General features: G+C 48.7%; 1 protein-coding gene across 4 annotated transcripts in view; it reads left to right on the top strand.

Annotated features, from left to right (window-relative positions):
• LOC147111946 (serine/threonine-protein kinase DCLK1) overlaps positions 1 to 23617 on the top strand; it is a 508995-nt gene that overhangs the window by 443393 nt on the left and 41985 nt on the right. For all 4 annotated transcript variants that reach the window (XR_015079783.1, XM_085999354.1, XM_085999356.1 and 1 more), the window contains 2 exons: positions 17144 to 17240; positions 23264 to 23344. Coding sequence is in view for 3 of the 4 variants with exons in the window: in XM_085999354.1 (XP_085855480.1) it covers positions 17144 to 17240; positions 23264 to 23344 (178 nt within the window). In the remaining variant the exon portion in view is untranslated. The remainder of the gene's footprint in view (positions 1 to 17143; positions 17241 to 23263; positions 23345 to 23617) is intronic.

Raw genomic sequence — 23617 nt, 5'->3', positions numbered from 1 at the left:
TTTATATTTGTGGAGTGCAATTCCATGATGATAATTCCATAGATTTTTAAAATAATAAAAAATATTTTTTTTTAAGTTTGTTTATGATATTTCAGCTTCTACCTTAATCTCTTGTGTATGTCCCAATCTTTTTCACTTTCTGTAAAATTACAAAATGTGAATAATGAAATCTGATTTTTACTTCTTTGTTTGCTGTCTGCGTGAACTCTTCAGTGTGATTGGCAGCTTAGCCTGCTTGATGAAATCACTGTTCCTGGATGCCATAGATCCCCTATAGATGGTGTCAGGTCAGAAAAGGTGAAATCAACAACACAGCCCACTAAAAATTTGTGGGCAGCTTTCTTCGAGTTCTCTCTCCTCAGTCTCTCTCTCTCTCTTTCCCAAGTCTCTCTCTCCACCCTCCGATCCCCTCTTTCTCCCCAGTCTCTCTCTCTCTCTCCCCCCCTCTCCCCTTTCGATCCTCGATCTTGCCCCCCGCCGGCCACCAACGGATCCCCTGACCTCTGCGCAGAGCCGATGAAAATGTGGCCCAACTGGATACTGCGCATGCGCGGTTCCGGTATTCCGCGAGCCAGGGCTGAAAGGCAAATAATCAGAGCGTGGGGGAGTCTCCCGCTGCCCCGCTGAAAGGTCAAAGTTCAAGGGAGAAAACTAAACCCCTCCCGGCGTTACACAGCAACCCATCAACCATCGGAACACACACTTCAAGAGCTGCAATTGGGATCAGTTCTCAGGTCGCAAGATTCACAAACGAGTCTGTCTGGATTCCTGGGGCCGTTGCGTATTGGGCCCCTCCCCCCTCCAGCTACTGTCCGGTTCTCTGTGCGGCATTTAATTTGAAGTGCGCGCGAGCTCTGGAATGTGTGTGTGGCTTTGCAGGCCTTAAAGGGAACGGTGGTGGTATCCTAACTCCCACCAAGTCCCATTCACCCATCACCCATGTGTTCGCTGACCTACATTGGCTCCCGGTCCAGCAACGCATTGATTTTAAAATTCTCATCCTTGTCTTCAAATCTCTCCATGGCCTCACCTCTCCCTATCTCTGTAACCTCCTCCAGCCCTACAACCCTCTGAGATTTCTGCTCTCCACCAATTCTGGCCTCATGTGCATCTCTGATTTTCATCACTCCTGCATTGGTGCCTGTAACTTCAGCTGCCTAGATCCTAAGCTCTGGAATTCCCTTCCTAATCCTCTCCGCCTCTTTACCTCTCTCTCCGTCTTTGACGCTCCTTAAAACCTACCTCTTTGATCAAGCCTTTGGCCACCTATCCGAAGACATCTTTATGTGGCTTGGTGTGAAATTTTGTCTGAATACGCTCCTGTGAAGTGCCTTGGGACGTTCTTACTACGTTAAAGGCACTATATAATTGCAAGTTGTTGTTTGCAAGGACAGAGTGATCAATGGTGGGTTATTTGAGTAGGGGGTGATGATGGCAGATTTGAAAAGGAGGGTGACAGTACTAGCTAGCATGGGGCCAGGAAGAGAAGTTGGGTGGTCAGCAGTTTAGTGGGAATAGGGTCAAGAGAGCAGGAGTTTGGTCTCATGACAAGATTAGTTCGGAGAGAACATGAGGAAAGATAGGAGAGAAACTAGAGAAAGATGTTGCGTTCAGGGCTGGGGCATTAAAACAGCAGAGAAATGTCATACGAATGTATTAAGCATTGGTTCATTAATAATCCAACAGTTGTTTCTAGCCTTATATATTATTAGCCATTTTCATCTGTGTATGTGCTTATGTATATTAAGTTGATTTAAAATTCTCTCTCAAAAATAATGTGTACTGGAATGATTTAAGTTTTCAAATGACTGAGAATATATCAGGTTGATAGGCATCTGTGGGCATACTATCAATGTCTTATTATCGCAGTCAAGTATGAATTTATCTCTCTCACTTGGCCTGATTGCTCTCCAAATTCCTTCTAGAACAGCTATGAATAAACACTTACTTAACGCTGGGTGATTATTCATCATCTTCAAATAATTATTCACAGGTTCAACTGAAGTTCATATGAGTAAAGGTCAACTGAGATTGGCTGATGATGAGATAAATAGTATTATAATTGATGAGCTGAAAGAGATAATCTATTATCATCAAGAATCTGTAACATCTTCTAATACACTCATGTGACTATTACAGCCACCTAATCATAAAACCCTGTATTCTAGCAGAGCCTGATACCAAAATCCTATTCTCCGTGTGCCTTAGTGAATTGGTTAACTGAATTCCGCAGTAGCTTAAATTTTCTAATATAAATAGAATTTAGAACAAATAGACTTTTCTACCATGGTTAAGTCTGATGTTTGACTTACACATAATACTTAAGATGCTGGGCTTCATTATATCCTGCAGTGTGTTGAAAAACTCCAGGTCACTTGTGCATAGCCACCTCAAACTGTTTGCAAGGTTCTTCAGTTTATAGGTTTAGGATAATATACTTGATTTTATTTCAGGTTGCTCTGTACCTAAGGGCTAACCCAGTAACAGGGTGCTGAGCTCCTGATCTCAGCTCTGTCACTGTAGGTAAGTATTGAGCAAAAACAAAACGAAAACAGAAATTGCTGTAAACACTCGAGCAGCATCGGTGGAGAAAACGGAAACCAAGCATTTCCTTTAAGGGAAGGATGGGCAGTCAGCAAGAGAATCACTTGGGCCACTGCAAAGGCAACTTGCAGCGACTGTTTTCAAAGTGACATTGGCGGAGATCTGTGAATGGGTCTCCTCCCACTGTCTCAAGCTCAGCTGGTGTTGTATGGCAATGGGCAGAGCATAGTAAATAAGAAAATATCAGAAAAAACTTAGAAATGTTACCCTCAAAAATGTATTGCACATATTTAATGGCAATTTTCACTTGAGGCTCCGTATAATGTCTCTTATATAGTCCTGTAAATTCATTGACTTTGACCAGTTTATGCACTATACCTTGGGCAAACTAAACATTTCATATAGTCACATTCAGTGTCATATTGGCCCGTAATTTGCGGTCAGCAGCAATGCGATGGCGAATGCCACTGACCCTGAAGAAAGCTGCCCACAGAGATCTCGCGATCTCTGTGGCGAAAACTGTAAATAGGGGATTCCTAGCATGATGCAGCAGTGACATCAGCAAGCTGTCTAAGCAGCCAATCACATTGAAGAATTCTCACAGACAGCAAACCAGGAAATGAAAGCACTGATTATCTGCACTTTTTAAAAATGTTACAGAGAATGAAATTATTTGTTTTTAAATTGAAATTTTTATCATAATGGAGAAATTTAACATTCCACAAATATAAAAATTAGTTTTTCAGATCCAGAACGGTTGTTTAGCAGTCAATATGCTGTTAAAACCCCAGTTACACCTATTCCAACAAGGCTTAACATTTAATGGGGTGTTTAACAACGATATTAGCACGGAAAAGCTCAAGTTTTCATCAGTTCCACTGATTTCATTGATTGCCGACTATAGGAGGGTGTCCACAACGTAGCCAGTGTCGGAGCAGTGAATAACTGACTGCAGCTTCAGGATTTCCGTGTTTAGATGCGCATGCGCTAAATCCTGAAGTTACGGTCAGTTTCAGTGGGGTAATGACGGTGAACACTGACAGTTCGCCATCATTACCCACTGCAAAACCCAGGCCGTTGTATTGAGCAATTTTCTGGTACCGGCACGATGGGCCGAATGGCCTCCTTCTGTGCTGTATCATTCTATGATTTTATTAATTTTTTCAGTTAATACCAGGACATAAGGACACAGCCTTAAACACAATTTATTTGTGTACAGTTTTGTTATAATGATAGGTTTGCATGAACTCCTTAATTGCCAATCTTAGGTAATATTTGATGTAAAAGCATTTTGTAGTTCTAATTACAGATCCTGGAGGCATTCCTGCATTGTTAAACATAATTAAATTTAAAGGGGGAGAAATTCGGTATCGCTCCGTTTGGGTGCAATTATCGACCGGGCGCAAAGTTTAGCGCCTGGCACTAATTATCGCCTCCGACTGCAAAATTGGCTTCTATCGCCCCTGGAGGTGATTGGAGCGCTAAATCAGGCGCTACACACCTCACTTAAGGCACTAACGCCAAGGAGCGAGGCGCTACCTCAGAGCGCTGGCGAAGCTCATGTGATATCAGTCAGCAATGGAACACAGACACACTGGCGCCAGCCAGTTCTTAAAAGGGAGGGTCGATCTTGTTCTCCATCCACACCCTGCTCATTGCAGCCTTGAATCTCGGCCTGGAGAGACCTGTACATCAGTTCTGTTGGAAAGACCAATGGAGAGGCCCAGGGAAAGAGCTCCGAGTGCAGCCCCCATAGTCTCTTCTAAATCGATACAAGGAAGGTCAAATCAAAATGAACCTGCAAAGTGCTGCTCAGTACCCCAAGCTCCTTCACACAGCGTTGAATCTCTCCAGAAGCCTCTCTCTCAGAATGCGTGGTGCAAAAATGACGCCGACAAAAAAAGTCAGGAAGCAGCCACCTTTAAATAGCGCTCCCCCAATCCCTTCCTGACTGCAAAACATTCCCCTCTACCTGTCGTTGCTAGCGGCAGGCGGAAAGGCAAGGGGCACCACTCAATATCCGGTCCGGGTGCTACCGGGGCGTTGCACACTCGACTGACTTCACGATCTGCGGGCACAGGAGTTCGTGGCGGTAGTGTTTAGCGCCGCCGCAAAATGTCTGGTCAATTCCGCGAGCGGCGCAAACATTGCCGCGCCCTCTTAGGATGGTATTGGGAGGCACAAAGCAACTGAATTTTCCCCCCATATAGTTATGACAGTCTGTGGTAGTTAAAAGATTGAGACTGGGCTTATTATAGTTTTTTCTCCAGTATTTTTTTTTAATTCACACATTACATGTTGGTATGGAATGATAAACAATATACTGGCCTAGAAATTCAGTGGGCTGCGCCACCTGTTAGCACCTGAAGAGGGCGCTAAGTGGGTCAGAAGCCACTGGCCACGCCTCCCGCTAAATTTAGCGGGACGCTAATGGCGGTGCTAACCGTTAGCGCTGCGCCGCTACCGATGACGTCATCGGTGTGCGCAGTGCCCCGCTACCGCCCCGATCGCGATATTTAGTTGCGCCCCCTGCTTTAACGCCGGACACTATTTGCGAATGGTTCAGGGAGCCTACCTGCGGGCGGTAGAGGCGCTAATTAAAGGAGAGGTGCGGGGTGGCCATTTTTTTTGCTGGCCGCCTGCCAGCACCTCTCCGCACTGCCGTCCCCGGCCTCCTGAGCCCCCCCCCCCCCTGCGGAGTGCCGACTGCGTTCCAAGAGCCCGGCACTTCTCCTCGGTGCCGGGCTCTTTTGCCGGCACTCGCGATCCTCGATCGTGCTGCACAAGGCCCCTCCCCTTTAAGAAGGGGAGGAAGGCCTGCAGTACCGCAGCGCGCCAAGAGGGATGCGGGGCGCCTCCAGTAGCGCCGCGCTTCTCTCTGGGGTGCGCAAAGTGAATTTCCGGCGGGCGACCGCGACTACTTCCGGGGCGCTACTTTTGCTGCCCTGGCGAGGCTGGCGCCCCAAACGGGGCGCTACTGAATTTCTAGGCCACTATTCCTAGCAGAAACCGGCAACAGTGCTAGCTTTACTCAGTAATGGAACTGTTGGGTCTAAGTTAGAATGCTGTGGGGTCAAGCCCAACTCCAGGTACTTAAGCACAAAAATAATACTCCAGTACAATACTGAGGAAGTACTGCATTGACAGAGGTGTTGTTTTCAGAAGAGATGTAAGACTGAGTGCCAGAGTCCTGACCAACATTTATCCCTCAACTAATACTACCAGAGACCGATTAACTGGTCATTTATCTTACTGATGTTTGAGAGACCTTGCACTGCACAAATTGGAATCATAGATCATAGAAATTTACGGCACAGAAGGAGGCCATTCAGCCCATCATGTCTGTGCCGGCCGAAAAAGAGCTATCCAGCCTAATCCCACTTTCCAGCTTTTGGTCTGTAGCCCTGTAGGTTGCGGCTCTTCAAGTGCATATCCAAGTGCTTTTTAAATGCAATGAAGGTTTCTGCCTCTACCATTCTTTCAGGCAGTGAGTTCCAGACCCTTACCACCCTCTTGGTGAAATAAGTTCTCTTCAACTCCCCTCTAATCCTTCTTCCAATTTCTTTAAATCTATGCCCCTTGGTTATTAACCTCTCTGCTAAGGGATACACTCTATCTATGCCCTTCATAATTTTATATGCCTCAATTAAGTCTACCCCCAGCCTCCTCTGTTCCAAAGAAAATAACCTCAGCCTATCCAATCTTGCCTCATAGCTAAGATTCTCTGCACCCGGCAACATCCTTGTAAATCTCCTCTGTACCCTCTCTAGTGCAATCATATCTTTCCTGTAATGTGGTGAGCTGTACGCAGTACTCTAGCTGTGGCCTAACTAGTGTTTTATACAGTTCAAGCATAACCTCCCTACTCATATATTCTATGCCTTGGCTAATAAAGGAAAATATCCCATATGCCTTCTTAACCACCTTATCTACCTGTCCTGCTACCTTCAGGGATCTGTGGACATACAAATTAGCTGCTGCGCTTGCCTACATAACAACAATGACTACAATTCAAAATAATTCTTTAGCTCTAAAGCACTTTAGAAATTTATTTTTTATTTCTAATGTTGGTAGTCATTACACTCCATTGATTCCAGTTTAAACGCATCATTTGTGACTGTGACATTTGTATAACAAAATTATATAGCATTTTTTTCCTCTCTTTTAAAGGCACAAACTGTTGCTGGGTAGTTCCATGAACACCAGCAGCCATTCTTCATATTTGAACCTAGAGAGTGGGTGCCTTTAGAATATGTAGTCATCACAGTTCAGCCCAATTATGCTCTAACCTGATGTGCACATTTTCCAGTAAGGGTCGCTGGATAGCAACCCTGGTGGAAATTTCCATACTTGACTCTTCCTCTTTTAAGTATGGGATCACTGAGTTCAATTGTAGAACCCCACTACCACCCCAGCTGTGATCAGCTTACTCATCACAAATCAGGGATCGAACCCAAGAGCTTTCTGTTCTGTATGACTGTATTGCATCATGCGTATTTACACACCAAGCCAGAAGTGGCATCTAGATCAGTCTATTCCTTCTGAACAAAATAGCTTTTGTGTAATTTTGAGCCTTAGGCCTAGAAATTCAGTTGGTTGCACCAGCCGTTAGCGCCTTAGGAGGAGTAGATGTCGGGCGCTAGGCGGCTAGCGCCCGGGCGCAGCGCGATCTGCGCCTCGCCCCAACTTCACTAGAGATTTAGCGGCGGCGCAAAGTCTTTGCGCGCGCTCAGCTGCACGCGCAGATCATGACGTCATTTCCTCGTGCAACGCCCTTTGTGCGCCCCCAACCGGAACTTCAGTCGCGCCGCCCCATTGTGCGCCTGGCGCCCCTAGCGACTGTTAGAGTGGAACGGTGCTCAGCCGATGCGGGGCGCGGGGGGCGCAAATTAAAGGGCACTCCTCCTGCACTATAAAAGGCTGCCATTTTGCAGCACTCCTTCTTGTGAAACGGATCTTTGGAGAGAGACCAAGGTAGAGAGCTTTCTGCTTTGGCCCAACACTCGGACAGGTACTTGTGGCTTCAGGCCACAGCTTTCCACTAGTCTTTGCCTTCATTGACATCTCATTGTTTGCCAGCATATTATGGGGGCTGCAATGGGTGTCAACGCTGGCTTTCTCAATTACATCCAAAGGGCTCACAGACGCCGTGAGAGAGTGGCAGCCCTGGCTAGACGGAGAGGGGGCAACAGGCGTCGGGAAAGGAGGCCTTACCCACCCAGGGTATACCGCCAGCAGTTCTCCTATCTCAACATGTCTGATGAGCAGTGTGTTCGGAGGCTGCGATTCAGAAGGGACGTGGTCACAGAGATCTGCCAGCTGCTTGGCGGTGATCTGCAGCCACAGCTGAGGAGCAGGACGTCTCTGTCGGTGAAGGTGACGGTGGCTCTCAACTTCTATGCCACCGGCTCCTTCCAATCCGCTACTGGGGACATTGCCAACATCTCCCAGTTCGCCGTGCATTGCTGCATCCGCCAGGTGACCAATGCCCTTTTCAAAAGGAGACGTCAGTTCATCTCCTTCTCCATGGCCCTTGCCAAGCAGCAACAGCGTGCAATGGGCTTTGCAGCATTCGCGGGCTTCCCCGTGGTGCAGGGCGCCATTGACTGCACGCATGTGGCTTTGCGGGCACCTCTGGAGAATGCCGAGGATTACCGCAACCGGAAGGGCTACCATTCGCTCAACGTCCAGCTGGTGTGTGACCACAGGCAGCTCATCCTAGCTGTCAATGCCCGCTTTCCAGGCAGCAGCCACGATGCCTTCATCCTGCGACAGACTTCTGTGGCAGACATGTTCCAGGCACAGCCTCACCCACGAGGATGGCTTATCGGGGACAAAGGCTATCCTTTGTGTACCTGGCTGATGACCCCGCTCCGTGCGCCCAGCACCCCTGCTGAAGAGGGATACAACGAGAGCCATCAAGCGACCAGGAACATCATCGAACAAACAATCGGCGTCCTGAAGAAACGGTTCCGCTGTCTGGATCGTTCCAGTGGAGCCCTACAGTATTCGCCGGAGCGAGTCTCCCATTTCGTGGTCGTTTGCTGCATGCTGCACAACCTGGCTATCCGCAGGACTCGGGCACTGCCACCAGAGATTGGAGGACCACCTCAGGAGGAGGAGGACCAGCACAGGAGGGAGGCACAAAGTGCAAGGGCCGCCCGTCGCCGGCTTATTGAACGTCGGTTCTAGGCCCCCTCTCAGGGAATGGCTTGTGCCAATGTCAGCAGATGAATGTAGCCGCTCCACAAGCCCTCAGCCGAGCAGGGCAACCAGGACTTAACCATGCACACTGCAATTTAACAACAATAATTTATTGTAAACCTCTGCCCTTCCCACATTATATGCTCATGTGGAGAAGCCCCCTCCAAAAACACAAAACTACCAGTCTCGGCCTTACAAAAAGAAAGAAAGACACCAGTCTCGGCCTTACAAAAAGAAAGAAAGACACCAGTCTCGGCCTTACACAAAAACAACTGCACCAGTCTCGGCCTTACAACAAGCACCAGGCATTTGTGCATACCTCTACTTTTTGCCCTGCGAGGGCGATGCCTTGCGCATCCTTGCCTGGCCCCTGCCCGCCCTGCTGCTCCTCCTCAATGGGAGCCCAGTGGCTGCAGCAAGGCTGGGGGAAGGCTGCTGAGGGGCAGATGGCGAGACGGCAGATGCCCTTGGGGGTCGGCCTGCACCAGCTCTGGCCTTGGAGTGGCCGGCTGCTGACTGCTCCAACTCTGGCTGGGCGGCAGCAGTCTGTCCAGCAGCTCGTGGCAGCTGCAATGGCGGAGTGGCAGTGTCGGCTGCAGGAATGGTGGCAACCTTGCAGATCGCAGGTGCTCGCTGGTCGCCTGAGACATTGGCACTCGCATGGGCCAGCACTGCAGCATGCGCAGCAAACAGCTGAAGAACAGACTGCTGGGCTGCTGCTGCGCGGCGAGTGCCCTGGCGATGCCTGGCTGATCCAGTGAGGGTGGCAGCAGTTAGTGCCCGTGTGGCCCTGGTCTGTGTCCGCATGACACCAGCCAGTGAATGGACGGCACGACTGAGCACTTGGCTAGAAGCCGACTGTGCTGCCGCGAAGTCCTGCAGACTCCTGGCCTGTGCTGCACTGAATTGTTCCAGACTCCTGGCCTGTGCTGCACTGAATTGTTGCAGACTCCTGGCCTGTGCTGCTCCGAATTGCTGCACACTCCTTGACAGAAACTCTATGGAGTCAGGCATCCTTGCCACTGCAGCCATGAGCTCAGTGTGCCTGCGCTCAGCCTGGACGGCCATTTCCTCTAGGAGGCGCACCTCCTCTGCGCTGACCGTCGCAGGACTGGAGGCCGCACTCACCCTCTGGGGAGAAGTCCGCCGAACTTCCCCACCCCTCCCGCGTTGCTGCAGGCCACTGGGCCCCGGAGCTTCACTCTCCTCCGACCCTTCCCCCCGGCTCCCCTCCAGGGAAGACGTGTCCCCTACATCGCCATGGGCTGGCGCGGCTGAGGCTGGCACTGATAGGCCGGCTTCCTCTTCCTCCTCCTCGTCTTCCGAAGGGCTGACAGTGGCAGCTTGAGGGCCCGCCTCCTCACCTGGCGATTCACCATCTGAAAGCAGGAAGGCACAAGAGTAGCTTTAGAGTGAGGACAGGGCAGCAGCGAGGGAGGCATGAGTGCTGCCATTCACTGCATTGGTCGGACAGTGGCAAAGGATGCTGATCTGAGGCGCAAGTGGAATGAGAGAGGTCCAAAAGGTGATGCCCTTACCATTGGTGCCCAGAACAGGGTCGGCATCTCCACTGGCGATGGAGCCAATCAGCCGGCCTGCCATAATGCGCTCCACACGCTGGTCGAGGTCGGAGAGCTCTTTGAGGTCAGGACGGCCTCCCCCGGTCTCAGTTCGGTTGCGCCGATTGTGCGCCACCTTGGCCTGCAAGAGAAAGGACAGCCTCTAAGTACAGTGTGAAGCCCTGATCTTGTCTGCACTGCCTCCCATGGTCGAATAGCTTGTACAGTGTGAAGCCCTGATCTTGTCTGCAATGCCTCCCATGGTGGACTGGCCCTGACAGTGTGTAGCCCTGATCTTGTCTGCAATGCCTCCCATGGTGGACTGGCCCTGACAGTGTGTAGCCCTGATCTTGTCTGCAATGCCTCCCATGGTCGAATAGCTTGTACAGTGTGTAAAGTGCTGAATGTGCAAGTGATTTGCATGCCAGTCCCATAGCTGCTGGATGAGGGCTGGCCATTAGGGCTTTCAGGTCCCTTTGCCCATAAAGTGAGGTGCACATGCAGGGATGAGGAGGACACTGGAAAGGGTACTCACCCTGACAACCCGAGTGAGGTCGTTGAACTTCTTCCGGCATTGCACAGGAGTCCTGGCAACCACGCTGTTGGAAGACACCCTGTTGGAGACCTCCCTCCAGGCTTTCCGGTAGGCGCTGGGCAGCGGCCTCTTGCCACCTTCTGGGAACAGAACATGGCGCCTGCACTCCACTCCGCCAACCAGCAGCCTCAGGTCACCGTCGCTGAAGCGCTGCGCTCTCTCCCTGGCCTTCTCCATTGCCCTGGGCGTTGTGCAGGTGAAGCTGAAGTGGTCAGGCCTAGGTTGAGGGCTGCAGTGTGCAGGGCGTGGCAGGCAAACAAATCGACCCTCCCCCTTTAAAAGCTGACCGGCGCCAGAGTGTCTGCCGTCAATCAAGAACTCGCCGCACCTGCGCTGCGCCCGGCCTCGGGGGTATCGCTCAGCACCGCCGGCTTAGCGCCTAAAGATAGTCGTGCATCGCCTGTTTTAGCGCAGCAGCAACCTCTTGGGGCGATGCGACTGAATATCGGCAAAGGGGGCGCGACTTTGCGCCGGGCGCAAACTTTAGCGGCTGCCCGACTTTAGCGCCCCAAAAGTGGCTATACTGAATTTCTAGGCCTTAATGTTTAGTAATTATTAACACCAATCTACAAATTCCACTTGGCCCTTTTTAGGAAAGATGCTCAGAACCTAATCATTATTAAAGGCTGTCTTTTCTCTGGTTGAAAACAGTGAAATCCTGGCAGCAAAATATGTCATGAATTAAGGACATGATTCAATGAAGAGTGACTGCTGAATACCTTTGTGTCCTGTTTCATGACTGCACCAAAGAGCCAGAAGCTGTTCCGCACAGAGATAAAAGCAGTCATTTTCAAAACTAAATATTCAAATCCAGATTCGATTCTTTCATGTTACAATACTTAAGACCTGAAGTTGCAATTTCTTAGAAGATAAGCAGATAGCAACTGACTCAGAATTCATCCAAAATATAATTAGAAATATCTAAATAGATCTCTCAATATAATCTCAATATAACACTCAAACTGGCGCTTTCGATAGCCTCAAATACAGGTAGTGAGCACACAATTCTGATTCTTTCACTAAACCTTCCCTGCCATGATTGCAAATTAATGTAGATTTCAAATTGAAATAAGGTGTACTGATTAGGTTACTTTGCATTCCGAACAGACTGCTAAAGACAATATCAATGATAAAGCATTAAAGCCACTACCATAGCCTTTCCCCCATTGCTGCCAAAATCACCTTGCAGCTCGCTTTCTCTAAAACTCTCTGGGCTAGATTTTCAGTTGCTTGCGCCAGCAGTTAGCGCCTTAAGAGAAGTGATTTCCAGGCGCTATGCGTGTAGCGCCCGGGCGCAGCGCAGTTTGCGCCTCGCCCCACATTAAGTTGGCCGTTAGTGCTGGCGCAAAGTTTAGCGCCTGCCCGGATGCGCGCGCAGAAAATGACGTCACATCCTCGTGCAACGCCCTTTGGCCGCCCCGATTCCAAACTTCAGTCGCACCGCCCCATTGTGCGGCTGGCGGCCGGAGCGTTTGAAAAAAGGAACGCAACACAACCAGCACGGGCTCCGGGGGGCGCAAATTAAAGGGGACGTGCCCTCCAGTATAAAGGCCAGCCATTTTTCAGCAAACACTCTAGTGCAACGCATTTCTGGACACACAACAAGGAGGATAGCTAACTGGTTTCAAGCAGCAACAGCTCGGGTATTTTTGGACTCAGGCCAGAGCGCTGCAAGTGGCCTTTTGGAAATTTGAGTGTTTGCCAGGATTTGATGGGGGTTGCATGGGGTGCCAACGCGGAGCTGCAGCGCCATGTCCGTAGGGCTCGCAGACGCATTGTGAGAGGGGCAGCCCTGGCTAGAGGCAGAGGGGGCTACAGGCGTCGGCCACGTAGGCCTTACCCAGTCAGGCTATACCGCCAGCAGCGCTCCTACCTAAACATGAGTGCCGCGCGATGTGTTAGAAGGCTCCGATTCTGAAAGGAGGTGATTGCAGAGATCTGCCACCTGCTTCGCAGAGATCTGCGGCCAAAGCTCAGGTGCAGGACGTCTCTGTCGGTGGAAGTGAAGGTGACGGTGGCATTGAACTTCTATGCCACCGGCTCCTTCCAATCCGCTGCTGGGGACATAGCAAACATCTCCCAGTACGGCGCACATCGCTGCATCCGCCAGGTGACCGAAGCACTGTTCAGAAGGAGAAGTCAATTCATCTCCTTCCCCATGGCCCTGGAGAGCCAGCATCAGCGCGCATTGGGATTTGCCAGACTCGGGGACTTCCCCTTGGTGCAGGGCGCCATTGACTGTACGCACGTGGCTTTGCGGGCCTCTCTGGAGCATGGCGAGCAGTATCGCAACAGGAAGGGCTACCATTCTCTGAATGTGCAGCTGGTGTGTGACCACAAGCAGCGCATCATGGCTGTCAATGCCAGCTTCCCAGGCAGCAGCCACGATGCCTTTATCCTGCGGCAGAGTACTGTGCATGACATGTTCGAGGCACAGCCTCCCCCAAGAGGATGGCTACTCGGGGACAAAGGCTATCCTTTGTGTACCTGGCTCATGACCCCGCTCCGCGCGCCCAGGACCGCTGCTGAAGAGGCCTACAACGAGAGCTATCAAACCATCCGCAACATCATCGAGCAAACTATTGGGGTCCTCAAGCAGCGGTTCCGCTGCCATGATCGCTCCGGAGGAGCTCTCCAGTATTCGCCGGACCGGGTCTCCCAATTTGTGGTAGTTTGCTGCATGCTACACAACCTGGCTATCCGCAGGACTCAGGCACTGCCACCTGACGTTGGAGCAGCACCTCAGGAGGAGGAGCATGAGGAGGAGGAGGAGGTGCAGGAGTACGTTCCCAGGAGGGAGCGACCAGGGCCAAGGGCCGCGCGACGCCACCTTATTACACGGTACTTCTAAGCCCCCTGTCAGGGAATGCCTTGGGGCCATGAGGGAAGATGAATGCAGCCGCTCCGCAAGCCCTCAGCCGGCGAAGCCAACAAACACTAAGAAGAACAACCATGGAGACTGCATGAATAAAGATAAATTTTTATTACACAAAAATGAAAACCCCTTCCCACATGAATCCCCAAAAACAATGAACGGGCCCAACAAAAAGCCCAACAAACGACTCACTCCCACAAACTGGGGAGGAGTCACTCCACATTTGTACAACCCGGACCTCAACCTCGGCCTAACGCAAAAAAAAAGCCCACGAACCAAACAACCATGGGCAAAAGAAAGATGGCCACCGCCATATAAAACGAAAGCTGGCCACACCCTCTACTGAGTGGCCCGCGAGGGCGAGACCTTGCCCAGCCTTTTGCCTCCCCTGCCCGGCCTGCTGCTCCTTCGCAAGCTCTGCCCAGTGGCTGCTGCGAGGCTGGGGGAAGGCGCCTGAGGCTCAGATGTCCTTCTGCCAGATGCCGCTGGGGGGCGGCCTACACGGCATTTGGGCCTCGAGGGGCCGTCTGCTGAGTGGCGCACCTGAGCCTGGCCAACATCAGCTCCAGCCGCTTGCCCTTGACGCCCCAGTGGGGGAATGGCGGCGACAGATGGCGCAATGTGGGCCAGCTGGCGTCTGGGATGGGCTGGCTGGTGCTGTGGCGCGCTGGCATTCGGCCGGGCCCACACTGCAGGATCCGCAACAATCAGCCGAGGGGCGGCTCGCTGGGATGCTCCAGCGCGGCGGCTGCCCTGGCGATGCCTGCCTGAGAGAGCGCGTGTGGCAGCAGTGAGTGCCCCTGTTGTCCTGGTGTGCGCCCGCATCACACCCGCCAGGGTCTTGACGGCATCAGTCAGCATGCGGCCACTCGCGGCAGTTGCTGCCCCGAACTCGCGCACACTGGTCGCCAGCGACTCGATGGCCTCAGGCATGCGCCCCACCACGCTCATGAGCTTCGTGTGGCGCCGGTCCGAATCCTCGGCCATCTTATCCAGCTTCCGCACCTCCTCCGAGGTGAAGGTGTCCAGACTGGAGTCGCGACTCTCCCGCTGGGGAGGAGGGGGCCGAACTAGGGGAACCTTGCCACGTTGGTGGCGGCGAGTGTGCCGATCAGCAGCACTCCCCTCTGATCCTTCCCCCCTTTGGGGGGAAGGCCGCGGGCCACGCGCACGGCTCCTGGGTGGCTGGACGCCACTGGTCCCAGAAGCTGCATTCCCCTGCGACAGTTCCTCCAGGCACTCGTCCAGTGAGGACGTGTCAAGCCTTTTGTCCTCTCCGGCGGGACCTGAGTGTTCCCCCGATGGTCCGGCTTGCTCCTCCTCCTCCTCCTGCTCGGAGGGGCTGTCACTGGCAGCTTCAGGGTCCTGGTCGTCACCAGCTGAAAGCAGGAATGCACAAGAGTAGCTTCAGAGTGAGGAGACGGCGTCAGCGAGGGAGTTAGGACTGGTGGCATTCAGCGCATTGGTGGGACAGTGGCAAAGGAGGTAGCTCGGATGCGCAAGTGCGAAGCGAGAGGGCCAAAAGGCGAGGTCCTTACCATTGCCGGGCAGTGGAGGGTCGGCTACTCCGCACGCTGTGCGCACGATCAGACGGGCTCCCATGAGCACACACACACACGCTCCTCCAGCCGAGTGAGCTTCTGCAGCTTTGCGCGGCCTCCCCTGGCCCTGGCATGGGCCTGGCGATTATACGTAACTTTAGCCTGCAAGAGAAAGGACGGGCTGTAAGTGCGCAGTGTAGCCCTGATGTAGTGTGCACTGCCTCCCATGGTGGAATAGCTTGGCCAGAGTGTAGCCCTGATGTAGTGTGCACTGCCTCCCATGGTGGAATAGCTTGGCCAGAGTGTAGCCCTGATGTAGTGTGCACTGCCTCCCATGGTGGAATAGCTTGGCCAGAGTGTAGCCCTGATGTCATGTGCACTGCCTCCCATGGTGGAATAGCTGGGCCAGAGTGCAGAATGGCCAATTGATGCTCATGACTGTCCCAATGCTGCTGGCTGAGGGCTGGCCATTAGGACTTTCAGCTCCCTTTGCCCATCATGTCAGGTGTACATGCAAGAATGAGGAGGAGACTGGAAAGGGTACTCACCCTGACAATCCTGGTCAGGTCGTTGTATTTTTTACGACATTGTTTGTGGGTCCTGGGGGCATCGCCGGTGAACGTCACCCTCTGGGCGATCTGCTTCCAGGCTCTGGTGTAGTCGTGGTGGGTTGGATTCCTCCCACTCTCTGGGAACAAGATCCTGCGCCTCTGCTCCAGAGTTGTGACCATTATGTCCAGATCACCCTCTGAGAAGCGCAGGGCACGCTCACGGGCCTTCTCTGGCGTTGCCATGACTCCCTGGGGCTGAGCAGCAGTGTTGAGGCCTCTTTGCAAGGCTGCAGTGTGCAGGGCGTGGCAGCAGACCAATTCGTCCCTTCCCCCTTTAAGAGCTGGTCAGCGCCACGGGGTCTGCTGTCAGTCAAAAAATGACCGCACCCGCGCTGCGCCCCGCCTGGGCGCTATCCCTCTGGACCGCCGGCTTAGCGCCTAAAGATAGTAGTGGAACGCCTCTTTTAGCGCTCCAACAACCTCTTAGGGCGAAGCCACTGAATTTCCGGCAACGGGGCGCTACTTTGGGGCGGGCGCTAACTTCGGGCGGGCGCTAAGGTTAGCGCCCCAAAACTGGCTATACTGAAATTCTAGGCCTCTGAGCTTTCTCCCTCTCTGTCCTCTACAAGTTTCAGAATGCTTTAGCCATGCCCTTACCCAGAACATATCTTCCACTCTCATCACTCCTATTTTTGGCACATCCTGCACACCCTTCACTCCTCAGACACCTACTTCCTATTCACTCAACTCCACTATCAGTAACCACTATTATAACCACCTGCTCCTGTCCTTTGGAAAACCCTCCCTACATACATCCCCCTAGCACCTCTCTCCTTCTCTTAAAAGCCTCCTAAAAACTTTTTTTTTAAACTGTGTTTTTGGCTACCTACCTCTCCATCCCTTCCGAGCCTTTCTGTTCCCTCTCTCCCTTTTACATGGCGTCCATTTTCCTTTGCGCTAGAAAGTTGAGAACTAGATTGCTCCTAAAAGGGACGATGATGCAGTATTTGCAAAGTATAGATGTTTTCTTAGCAGAACCAACCAAAAATGCGCCACAGTACATTCTCTACCCATCAGTACTTTTGAATCACTAATTTGGAGGTTTATTTTTGAAAGTAGTGAGCATTCCATTGTGGTTAAAAATGTACTAAATGTATTTTTAAATTAATTTTATATCTTCAACTTTCTTTTACCTATTTTATTAAATTGACAAAATCTTTCAAAAGATTATGAAAAGTGTCAGTAATTAAAATGAGGTATGATGTTATTTACAGGCACAGCAATGATCAGGATGTCCTGTTTGACCAGATATTGATGGGGCATCAGGAATTTCCATCACCATATTGGGACAATATTTCTGGCTCTGCAAAAGTGAGTATCTGCTAATATTAACAAGAAACCCCATTTGAATTTAAGGACTTGCATGCAACCTAAACATTTAGTCTTGCTGCCACTTTTACAATTCAACCGTGCGTGAATGTGAAAGAGGTACTGTACTCGGTGTCAGATCAGAACCTAACTCCCAAACATACTGAAGTTGGAAGGTGTGAGACCACCTCTAGTAAGCAGTCACACAACACTCGAGTTTTACACTGGGTTACAGTATAATTCCATCCAGTGTGAAGCTATGTTTAATTGGACCTTCTGGGAACTTTATAAATTTACTTTGAGTCATTTTAACATCAGGAGAGAATGAATGTTTCTGCCTGGGCTGAAAGAGTTAAATTATGAGGTCAGGTTCCATAGACTAGGCTTGTATTCCCTTGAATATAGAAGATTAAGGGATGATCTAATTTAGGTGTTTAAGATCATTTAAGGATCTGATAGGATAGGCAGAGAGAAACTATGTTCTCTGGTGGGAGAGTCCATCACAAGGGGGCATAATCTTAAAATTAGAGCTAAGTCGTTCAGGGGGTGATGTCAGAAAGCAGTTCTTACACAAAGGGTAGTGGAAATCTGGAAAACTCTCCCCCAAAAAGCTGTTGGGGCTAGGTCAATTGAAAAGTTCTCATGTTCCTTCTTCTATTCCTATATTTACCTTTGGGGGCGCAGGTAAAAATAGACCGTTATCTTTGTTTATTCCATGTGTTAAAAGGTCCATAACCTGGCAATTTGTGTGTAGTTTATGGAAGGAACAAGTTTGATGATTTTAAAGGATTTTACTCATTCCATTTTTTCTTATCTCTTACACAGTGCCATTCTCTAAACATTTCTTGAAGGCACTGACTTACACAGGCTAATTGTGTCCCTTTCCATTACATCAGAGCACACTGAAACTGGGTGATGTCGGGATGCACTTCATTTTGACACCAATATACGAAGCTGCAGACTGATAAGACACAGAGTCAATCTACCACTCAGCTGAGTTACAATCTCAGCCAATCTGCTGCAGGAGGCCAGGTGCCTCTGCATGGGTGGGGAAGGAACAATCAGATGGGGAGTCTCCACTGGGCTGTTCTTGTGTCACCAGCACTTGGAATCCAGTGAGCAGTGGTCCAGATGAGCATTTGAATACATTTGCACAGAGCTCTGATCTCATCTTCACAATGAAGCGAGCAGACAATGTAAATGTGGCTTCCCTTTGCACTGGGAAAACAGAAGTGATACTGCAGTCTTTGGCATCATATAAAACTTGAATATGTGATTTGTTTTGAAAACTGCTAAAGGAAACATGCACACTACAGCAACCGACAACACAAGCATGTTCCCAAGCCAATTACTGCATTAAAAAAAATAATGTTATTGTGGATTAATATTGCATTGCTTCTTGCACAATATTTTACTAAAAAATGGCAACCCTTTAATAATGGATGAAAGAATTCAGTGTAAACATCATTGATTTAAGTGAGTGCAGAGAATTAGGAGAGTATGTGGATAATATGGCTGTTTCCATGCTATCAGTGAAGATTACTGATCCCATGACAGAGATGACACTGATGGGATCATAAATCAATAATTAATTTAATTGAGCTCATTTACCTGGATACAAAATTTAGACTTCCCTTTGGCCTAACTCAATTTAATATTGATGTCTAAAATGTTTATATGTAATGAAGGACAGGATGTAACTGCACTAGAATGGCTATGGGTATAATTAGTATAATGTATTGCCATTAGTAATTATATCAAATTTGACTGGCTGAGCTGAGTGGATTTTGAACAATATTTCATGTTTTAGCAAACAGCATCAGAGAATTTTTCATTTACTCAGCAAAACGTGTTGGGCTAGAAATTCGTCTAGGGCAGGGGCAGTATCGGATTGGCTGCCCGTTAGGCGCAGTGCCTGATACTCAGTTCCATTGCAGTCAAAGGAACTAAAGATTAGGCGCAGCGTATAACGGGCGGCTGATCCAATACCGCCCGTTTTGCGCCACCGCCCGAGACGAATATCTAGGCCATTGTCAAGAGGACCAGACAGACATTTCAACCAGCTTAAAATTATTCAAAGTAATAACTTACTAATGTAGAACATTGATTGTTGCTTTAATTTAAATTAAAATGAGAAAAATTAAGTTCTACATGTATATGTGACTGTGGTGGCTTGAAATTTTTGCCCGACAGTAAAAGCACCTAAGAGGATGGCGTAGCCTGTAGTGAAAGTTGGCCCTAGTTGGTTCAGAGAGCAGAATAGTATATTCCCACCACCTTTGAATCGGATCTCAGAGAAACATGCTTTGTTACAATGCAGATTGATGAATAGACCCACAATGTGGAATCACTTAACAAGCCAGGAATTGGCTCAGCAATTATTTTTTACAAATTTCTAATTTTCCTATAATTTTTTGCACTTTTAAAGAACTAAGCATATTCAAGGCTAAGCTAAACATATGTTACAGCAGCTTAGCTCCTAAGCCAGTGGTGGGCCAAATACAGCCCACGGGCCATACCCGGCCCACCAATGGAATCAATCTGGCCTGCCAAGGCCTGGCTTCGGGGCCGAATGTCCGCCGCACCTGACCCACCCCACGTCAGGAGGCAGTTCATTGAGATGCAGCAGGGGAGTCTAGCAATGGGCCTTCGAAACAGGAAGCAAAGATACGGAGGTAGCTAGAAGGCGGCTGGGAGTCCTGGATTGGGCCACACCCATCCGGGTGAAGGCCTTTTACCGACGGCAGCATGGCCCTAAACCAGTGGAGAGCGGTGAGTGCAGTAGGTGGGAAGAGCGCAGGCCCGTCGTCACTGTCCGTCAAGGACTAAAAGGAATCCGATGCTGCCTCATTTCATTGCCAAGGAGAATAGATACCGGATAGCAGCCTATCTGTTCTACTGAAGCATTGTGAGAGTTTGTATAAGACCACGTGGTGTTTGATCACACTGTTGAGGGAGATGTGACAGACTACATCAAATCAGATTCATCAGATATTATTCTCATGTCTCATCGTGTCTGAAGCATCCTGAAAACAGGTTACATTTATCTAACCCCCAGTGATGGGGTGACTAGTGGATGATACCTGTTAACCAGTTATTAACTACCACCTAACTAATTAATGCAAAACAGGTTTGTGTTTACTAATTAGCATTTTAATTATCTCAAATTTATTTATTTAACACTGATTATTTATACTAACTGATAATTAGTAAATTAGTTAACATATTTATTCACTAACTTAATACCCTCTGCACTTTAGGTAATTGGTGAGCAATTTAATTGTGCTCATTACTGTACTAATTACACAGCTATTAATTTAAAAGCTACTGAGCGGCCAGCACAGGACCTCCAGACCACTGCGCGGCTTAACGGGAACATCGGTGTGCGGCCCTCAACAGCTCACCAAAACTTGTTAATTGGCCCTCCAGCCGAAATAATTGCCCAGCCCTGCCCAAAGCTAAACACAGCTCAGTTCAGCTCTAGCCAGTCGTGCTATTCAGAATAGCTCAGAGTTTTAGCCATGATCTATAACCATCTACAGAATGATTCCACTGTTCTGGTGAATCTTCCAGAATCACTGGGGGGAAATTGGCGACAGTATCAATTATGGGGCTACATTCTTCAAATTTCACTGTAATGGAAGACATTGATTGGGAGGATTGGAAACACTAAAATAATCAAAGGTTTTGAAGCCCCCATTAACAGAAGTGTGGCTTCAAATGAAAAGTAGTGAAAGAAGTCATAGTTGCATTTATATCAGAAAGCTGAGTGAATGCTATGACCTTTCCTACACTGTTTACATTATATATTTTTTAAAGTCTGCCATATGCTGTGCCATTAAAATCCTACAGATTTTCAATCTGAACATAGATGAAAATGTGACAGGTTGCGGACAGTGAGATGTCTTACATGTTTAGTTATATATCTACTAAAAGAGTTTCTTTATATTAGTAAAAGGATCATTGAACGTGCTTCCCTCTACAACTGAGAAATTATGAACAGTTGGCAGTTACTGCTGGCAATTAATAATGGGAAACAGGCAAATGGCGGAGACCTTGAACAAATATTTTGTATCGGTCTTCGCGGCAGAAGACACTAAAAGCATCCCAATAATGGATAATCAAGGGGCTATTGGGGTGGGGGGGACTTAAAACAATCACTATCACTAGAAAGTACTAGACAAACTAATGGGACTAAAGGTGGACAAGTCCCCTGGACCCGATGGCGTGCATCCTAGAGTCTTAAAAGAGGTGGCTGCAGAGATGGTGGATGCATTGGTTGTAATCTGCCAAAATTCCCTGGATTCTGGAGAGGTCCCAGCGGACTGGAAAACCGCAAATGTAATGCCCCTATTTAAGAAAGGAGGGAGACAGAAAGCAGGCAACTATTGACCAGTTAGCCAAATATCTGTCATTGGGAAAATACTGGAGTCCATCATTAAGGAAGTGATAGCAGGACATTTAGAAAATCATAATAGAGTCAGCATGGTTTTATGAAAGGGAAATCATGTTTGACAAATTTGCTGGAGTTCTTTGAGGATGTAACGAGCAGGGTGGATAAAGGGGAACCAGTAGATGTCGTGTATTTGGATTTCCAGAAGGCATTCGATAAGGTGCCACATAAAAGGTTACTACACAAGATAAGAGTTCACGGGGTTGGGGGTAATATACTAGCATGGATAGAGGATTGGCTAACTAATAGAAAGCAGAGAGTCAGGATAAATGGGTCATTTTCAGGTTGGCAAACTGTAACTAGTGGGGTACTGCAGGGATCAGTGCTGGAGCCTCAACTATTTACAATCTATATTAATGACTTGGATGAAGGGACTGAGTGTAATGTAGCCAAATTTGCTGATGATACAAAGATAGGTGGGAAAGCAAGTTGTGTGGAGGACGCAAAGAATCTCCAAAGGGATATAGATAGACTAAGTGAGTGGGCAAAAATCTGGCAGATGGAGTTTAATGTGGGAAAATGCAAGGTTATCCACTTTGGTAGGAAAAATAAAAAAGCAAATTATTATTTAAATGGGGAGAGATTACAAAATGCTGATCTACAGAGGGATCTGGGGGTCCTTATACATGAATCACAAAAATTTAGCATGCAGGTACAACAAATAATTAGGAAGGCAAATGGAGTGTTGGCCTTTATTGCAAAGGGAATGGAGTATAAAAGTAGGGAAGTCCTGTTACTATTGCACAGGGCATTGATGAGACCACACCTGGAGTACTGCGTACAGTTTTGGTTTCCTTATTTAAAGAAGGATATACTTGCATTGGAGGCAGTTCAGAGAAGGTTCACGAGGTTGATTCTGGAGATGAAGGGGTTATCTTATGAAGAAAGGTTGCGCACATTGGGCCTATACTCATTGGAGTTTAGAAGAATGAGAGGGGATCTTATTGAAACATATAAGATTCTGAAGGGGCTTGACAGGGTAGATGTTTCCCCTCGTGGGGGAATCTAGAACTAGGGGCATAATTTCGGAATAAGGGGGCACCCTTTTAAATCGGAAATGAGGAGGAATTTCTTCTCTCTAGGGTCGTGAATCTTTGGAATTCTCTTCCCAGAGAGTTGTGGAGGCTGGGTCATTGAATATATTTACGGTGGAGATAGACAGATTTTTGAAAGGTAAGGGAGTCAAGGGTTACGGGGAGTTGGCAGGGAAGTGGAGTTGAGGCCAAGATCAGATCAGCCATGATCTTATTAAATAGCGGAGCAGGCTCGAGAGGCCAAATGACCTACTCCTCCTATGTCTTATGTTCGAATTAACATAGCGTGCCCAAACCAGTAGTAAGTAGTGTGGTTGGTAGAGCCCAGGTTATGACAAGTAGAATAAAAATAAGGTTTTTTTTTGGAGTTTATTATATCTAATTACAAATAACAAGTGGATTTTGGATTATTGTACTGTTACACTCGAATGGTAAATAATCACTTGCTAAATGTCTCCCCTGTTGGTCTAGGTGAATAATTATCCTTCAACTCTACACGTATACTCAAATAACAATCCATCTGCCCTTTTATTTTATAGGAGCTTATCACCATGATGCTTCAGGTTGATATAGAGCAGCGATATTCTGCACAGCAGTTGTTGGACCACCCCTGGGTGAATGTAAGTCTTGTTTACTGAATGTTCTACCATGGACTTCTGAGACATGTTACTGATGGCTTTGACGGAATGCTTCATTTCAGTTTTAGGCTTGGCATGGGTCTGTACAATACTTTCATCTCTATAGTAGGTTTAGCACATATCTTCAGATCAGCTGGAGTGATAGATATGATGTCCAGGCTATTGTGTTAATCATTGTCCCATAGAAATGCTACAGATGTGAAATGAGGAGAAAGTATGTACATAAACAGTGAAAAGGTTGGGAAAAGCTTGTGT

Source organism: Somniosus microcephalus, chromosome 10, assembly GCF_052327205.1.
Source record: "Somniosus microcephalus isolate GS21.2 chromosome 10, FLI_Smic_1.0, whole genome shotgun sequence".
NCBI classification, from domain to species: Eukaryota; Metazoa; Chordata; class Chondrichthyes; order Squaliformes; family Somniosidae; genus Somniosus; species Somniosus microcephalus.
Note: the sequence above shows the minus strand (reverse complement) of the source record. Positions and strands in the feature narration are given on the sequence as shown.